Here is a 5,123-nt window from a genome sequence, read left to right on the forward strand (position 1 = left end):
AGTTTGTAACCCTTTTTGTGTGTGTGTGTGTGTGTGTGTGTGTGTGTGTGTATGCATTAAAGAAAATATTTACAATCGTCTTTCTTCTCTTTTTTTTTCTCTTTTTCCTCTTTTAAATCTAAATACAAGAACGTGACAAGAATGTTTGTGTTTTCGGTGAAAACAGGCAGTTAAACTGTGAAATTACACCATCCACAAAAGATTCTACCAGAAGCTAATCTATTTAGTGCTCAGTTTCGAAATGCATAGAATGTTTGCGCTGCAAACAATGATACATAAAATAATAATATTAATAATAGCAATAATAATAATAAAATAAATAGTTAAATAAATAAATAATATCGAGACTTTATCACGGATCTTTCTATGCCTTTTTTCTTTTTTTTTTTTTTTAGATCATGAATAATTTCAGTCTATTGTTTGTTTTGTTTTAAACAGAAGGGTATTTTCTGTTCAGAAACTCCTTTTTACTTAAAAGCATTGTCAATCATTCAGTAACAGCCAGACCCAGGCAATGTCTTCTGCACATAGCTGGTCTTTTACCTAATGAGCTCTGATCATCTTTTTATTTATTTTCAATCCGCGAGACATCTAATGCACCTTGATTACTATTAGCATCGTTATTACGGAATATCATCATCGCTTCCAATCCGGGAGACTGTGATAGTGCAAACTGAACCACCCCCCACCCCCAAAGCCGTCCTCTACCTAACGTTTATTATTTACAATAAACGAGCTTCAAACCCAAACGTGTCTTTTTTTGCCCCCCCCCGCCCCCCGCTTATTCCCAACATGCAGACCCCTCGGAAACCGATGCCCTTTCCAGCCCTGCCCCTTCGCAGCGGTGCTTTCGTTTGCTCACTCCGGGAAATCACCCGGAGCGCGCAGGGCGGAGCAGGGCAGGAGCCCAGCCCCGAGCGGCGGCGGGGCGGCAGCGGGGCGCCTCGGCCGCGAGGAGCCCGGGCATCTCCTCCAGGGCCGAGAGGGGCAGCCCGCGGAGCATCGCCGCCGGCTTGGCAGCCGTCTCCTGACACATCGCTGCCGAGACAGGGATTTGTCTTCAGACATAGGTAGAAGCGCAAACACGCTCGGGAAGGAGCGGAAACAAAGGGGCTGTGAAGTAACTTTTTTTCCTCCCCCTTTGGCTATCTAGGATTTTTGAGGCAGCAGCGGAGAGCAAAGGGACTGCTCAGGTCCGGCCGTCCCAGCGGTGCCTGGGGAAGAAGGGCAGGCTCTGCCCCCGGGGCCGCCGCCTGCGCCGCCCCGGCCCGGTCGACCCCGCTCCCGGCCCCGCTCCCGCTCCCTGCTCCGGCCCCGCTCGCACCGCTCCCCCCAACACAGACAAGACCCATCGACAAAGCCTCATGGAAAAAAAAAAAGTCATTCAAGGAAACAAACCAAAACAAACGCACACACACGCAAAAATAAATAAATAAATAAATAAATAAATAATCCCCACGCCAAACCATGGTCGTCCTCATTATCAAGCAAGGGAAAAAGCAAGAAAGAAAAAAACAACTAAAGGAAAGTAATGAAGAGAGACCCAAACCGAAACAAATGTAGCATCATCACCAACAGTTTCACCTTCCGGGTTTGGTGGTTGGTTTTGTTTTCCTTCCAAAAGTTGTGACTTAGGTTTCTTGGTTTGTGGTTGTTGCTGTCACGGCATTTATTGGTGTGTGTCTGTGTGTGTTTATGCGTTCAGTTGCTCTTTCTGCCGCGGGGGGAAGAGGGGGGATCGAGCTGCAGGAGTGACCCCCACAGGTTTCTAGAGCATTTTTACCTTCTCCTCCTCCTCCTCGTGGGTGTCCCGGTGTCTTTTTGTTTCAATAACTGATAGCGCCCCCCCTGCCCTCCGCTCATCGACGAGTTTGTGGTGATTTCGGCACCGTCCCTTGGTCCACGGGTGCCCCGCGGCCCCGTCTCCCCGACGGCAGCAACGGCGGCTGCAGCGGGCCCGGGCCCGGGCCGCCCCTCCTGCTCCCCCAGCCCCCCCACCTAGTAGGTGGCGGAAAATTTCATCCGTTTCTGCTTCTGTCTCTGGTTGCAAAACCAAACCCGCACCACGTTCTTTTTGAGGTCCAATTTCTCGGCGATGGCGGCGATCTTCTCGGAGGAGGGCCGGGGCTGCACGGCGAAGTAGGCCTCGAGGGAGCGCTTCTCCGGGGCGGCGATGGAAGTCCGCTTGCGCTTCTTCTCGCCCCCGTTGAAGAGCTCGGGCTTGTTCATTTTTTCCCGCTGGGCGCCCTCGGCCTCCTCCAGCCAGGCCTGCAGGATGGGCTTGAGGGCGATCATGTTGTTGTGCGACAGGGTGAGCGACTCGAAGCGGCAGATGGTGCTCTGGCTCAGCGAGCCCACGCCCGGGATCTTCAGGTTGGCCAGCGCCGAGCCCACGTCGGCCTGGGTCACCCCCAGCTTGATGCGGCGCTGCTTGAAGCGCTCGGCGAAGGCCTCCAGCTCCCGCGGGTCCGTGTCCGAGTCGCAGATGGAGGCCAAGCCGGCTGCCCCCACCACGGCCGCCGCCGAGGCCACCTGACCCGCGGCGCCGTGGTGCGCAGCCACCAGCCCCGGGTGCGGCAGCCCCGACGGCATGTTCATGGCGGCCGGGTGCGAGAGGTGGCCCAGGCCGTGCATGTGCGAGTGCGGGTGGGCCGAGGTGGAGATGAGGCCGCCGCCGCCACCGCCGCCGCCCGCGCCGCCGCCGCCGCCGCCGCCGGCCCCGCCGCCGCCGCCGCCCGCCCCGTCGTGGCCGCCGCCGCCGCCGCCTCCGCCGCCGCCGCCGCCGCCGGGCATGAGCGCCAGGGAGGGGGAGGTGATGTGGTCGAGGAGGTCGCCGGGCTCCAGCGCCTGGTGGTGGTGGTGGTGGTGGTGGTGGTGGTGCGCCAGGGGCACGGTGGAGGTGGAGGTGCAGGGCACGCTGTTCATGGTGTGGTAGGTGGCGTCCGGCTTGAACGGGTGGCTCTTGCCCTGCGACACGGCGATGTCGACGGCGGCCAGAGCCTCGGCCCGCGCCAGCAGAGTCTCATCGAGGCTGGCGAAGATATTGCTCTGCAGCTGCAAAGGACACAAAACAGAGCGGGGCGCGGGGACAGGAGGGCGCCGGGCAGGCAGGGAAGGGGCCAAGCGCCCCGAGGACGGGAGGGCAAGGGGCAGAGAGGGGTGGCGAGCGTGGCGGTAAGGGAGCGTGCGGTGCACAGGGGGCAAGTCGAAGGAGGGGAGCCCGGGAGAGGTGGGCAAAGTTGGGGTGACCGTGCAGGCGAGTCGGGGCGGTATGCGGGTGTAAAGGGGGAGACCCAAGGGAATGGGGGAAGGGGACAATGCGGGGAAGTGAGAGAAAATAGGGGAGGGGGCAGAATAATAGGGGACACAGCAAGGAGAGGGAGCAGAAAAGGAAAGGAAGAAGGGGACGGCAGAAAGGGCAAGGAGCCGGGGGAGAATCCGAAAAGGGGAGGACGGGGGCGTGAAGGGAACAAATAAATATAAAATATATATATATAAAAAGAGGACAGAAAGAAGAGAAAGGAAGAGAAGGAGGAGAAGAAGTGGATCTGTAACTCTCAGCTGGGGAATTGTATTAAACACAAGAGCACATAAAGCGCATTCCTTTTCAGAGGCCGAGTCATAAAAATTAATACAGAAAGTGGATGAAGTCGGAGACTCGTGTGAACACCGCTTTCAAAAAAGATCACAGGCGCTCAGATGATTGCAAAGGAAGACATGAAAAAAACATTAAGCGCCGCTTGTCAAAATGTGCCTCGCAGCGGTTTTTTTATTAATGCACATACACATACATGCAGTATACAGGAAGGAGAGAGAGAGAGAAAGAAAGAGTGTGTCTACGTAAGAGAGAGAGAGAGAGAGAGAAAGAAAGAAAGAAAGAAAGAGAGAGAAAGAGAGAGAAAGAGAGCTGCAGCTGCCTGTCCCTTACCGGTGGAGTTGGTAGACATGCTCTTCTTATTGCTTCCGAGCTGGAGTGTAGAGAGGGGTATTTGTGCTCAGGTAGGGTGGGATGCATGGCAAAATGCGGCTGTTTGCTGTTCATGGACATCATCTTGAAGGCTTGGCATGTAAATCCACAAACACTCCTAAAGTGAGGGGGAAAAGTGCTCTCCGGGCTCTCTCTTCCCGCCGGGGGACGCCGCGGACGGTGGCGGGTGACGGTGGCGGAGCCGGTGGCGCCGCCGCCGCCGCCGCTGCCGCGATGGCCGGCGCTCGGGTGAGCGGGCGGCGAGGCTCCCTGCGGCCCCGCCGGCTTCACTTATCTGCCTGCCGCTGCCCGGCGCCGGGCGCGCTGCGCTGCGCTCTGCGCGCACCTGAGCCCCGCATCCCGTGGCTACAGCCGGGCGGGCTCTCGCGAGAGCGCCGCCGCTCCGGCTTTGACAGGCATCAGCTGTCTCCCCCCCTTCCTCCTCCTCCTCCTCCTCCTCCTCCTCCTCCTCCTCCTCCTCCTGCCTTTCCTCCCGCCGCCCCCGGTCCCTGCCTCCCCGCGCCTTGTTGCATCTCCCGCAGCGCTCGCCCGTCTCGCCGCGGCCGCGGCTGCTCTTATAGCGAGGCTGCTCTTATAGCGGGGCAGGTGCGGCACCTGTAGCTGCCACAAGTGCGCGCGGCGCGGCGCGGCGCGGCGCGGGGCGGCGCGGGGCGCGCCGAGGGGGCGGGGGTGCGCAGCGCTGCGCTGCGCTGCGCCGCGCGGCCGGGGCCGCGGGCGCCCCTTCCGCGGGCCGGCCGCTCGCGCAGCCGCCCGCCTTAAAACAGCAACAGCCGGCTGCTGCACAGCAGCGGGCTCTTTCTCCGCGCAGTCCTCAGCACTGAAACACAAAGGTTTATCCCCCTTTTCGTAGCCGAAGAGAGGCGGAAGGTCTGTGCTGAGGGCTCTCGGCGCAGAAAGTGGCAGCTTTCCGCCTAACCCCCTTACTTTCGAGAATTGTAAATCGGTTCCTTGAGAGTAATCGTGGTGACAGACATTTGTTTGAAGCAGTCAGAGCCTATTGATTTCCATATAATTTCATTTCCCCCCATATAGTTTTGTTGCAAATATTATTGTGTCAGGCACCGCTTGTGACAGCCGCTTAGCCCACAAGGAGCATGTGCTTCTACATGGGAAAGGCTGTTGAAATGGAGTTGTG

General features: G+C 57.9%; 1 protein-coding gene across 1 annotated transcript; it reads right to left on the bottom strand.

Moving 5' to 3' along the window:
• Positions 1-1,998: 1,998 nt before the first annotated feature.
• Positions 1,999-4,051, bottom strand: POU4F1 (POU class 4 homeobox 1). Its single transcript, XM_067289686.1, has 2 exons — positions 3,929-4,051; positions 1,999-3,054 (listed from the first exon to the last, which is right to left on the bottom strand). The coding sequence occupies exons 1-2, from the start codon at positions 4,049-4,051 to the stop codon at positions 1,999-2,001; spliced, it is 1,179 nt and encodes a 392-aa protein (XP_067145787.1).
• Positions 4,052-5,123: the final 1,072 nt, after the last annotated feature.

Source organism: Apteryx mantelli, chromosome 1, assembly GCF_036417845.1.
Source record: "Apteryx mantelli isolate bAptMan1 chromosome 1, bAptMan1.hap1, whole genome shotgun sequence".
Classification (NCBI taxonomy): domain Eukaryota; kingdom Metazoa; phylum Chordata; class Aves; order Apterygiformes; family Apterygidae; genus Apteryx; species Apteryx mantelli.

Excerpts from the sequence above, each read along its gene's own strand:
- POU4F1 (XM_067289686.1), bottom strand. The coding sequence starts at position 4,051 with ATGATGTCCATGAACAGCAAACAGCCGCATTTTGCCATGCATCCCACC. Across the intron at positions 3,055-3,928 it reads CATGTCTACCAACTCCACCG|CTGCAGAGCAATATCTTCGC; the intron begins GTAAGGGACAGG and ends TGTCCTTTGCAG.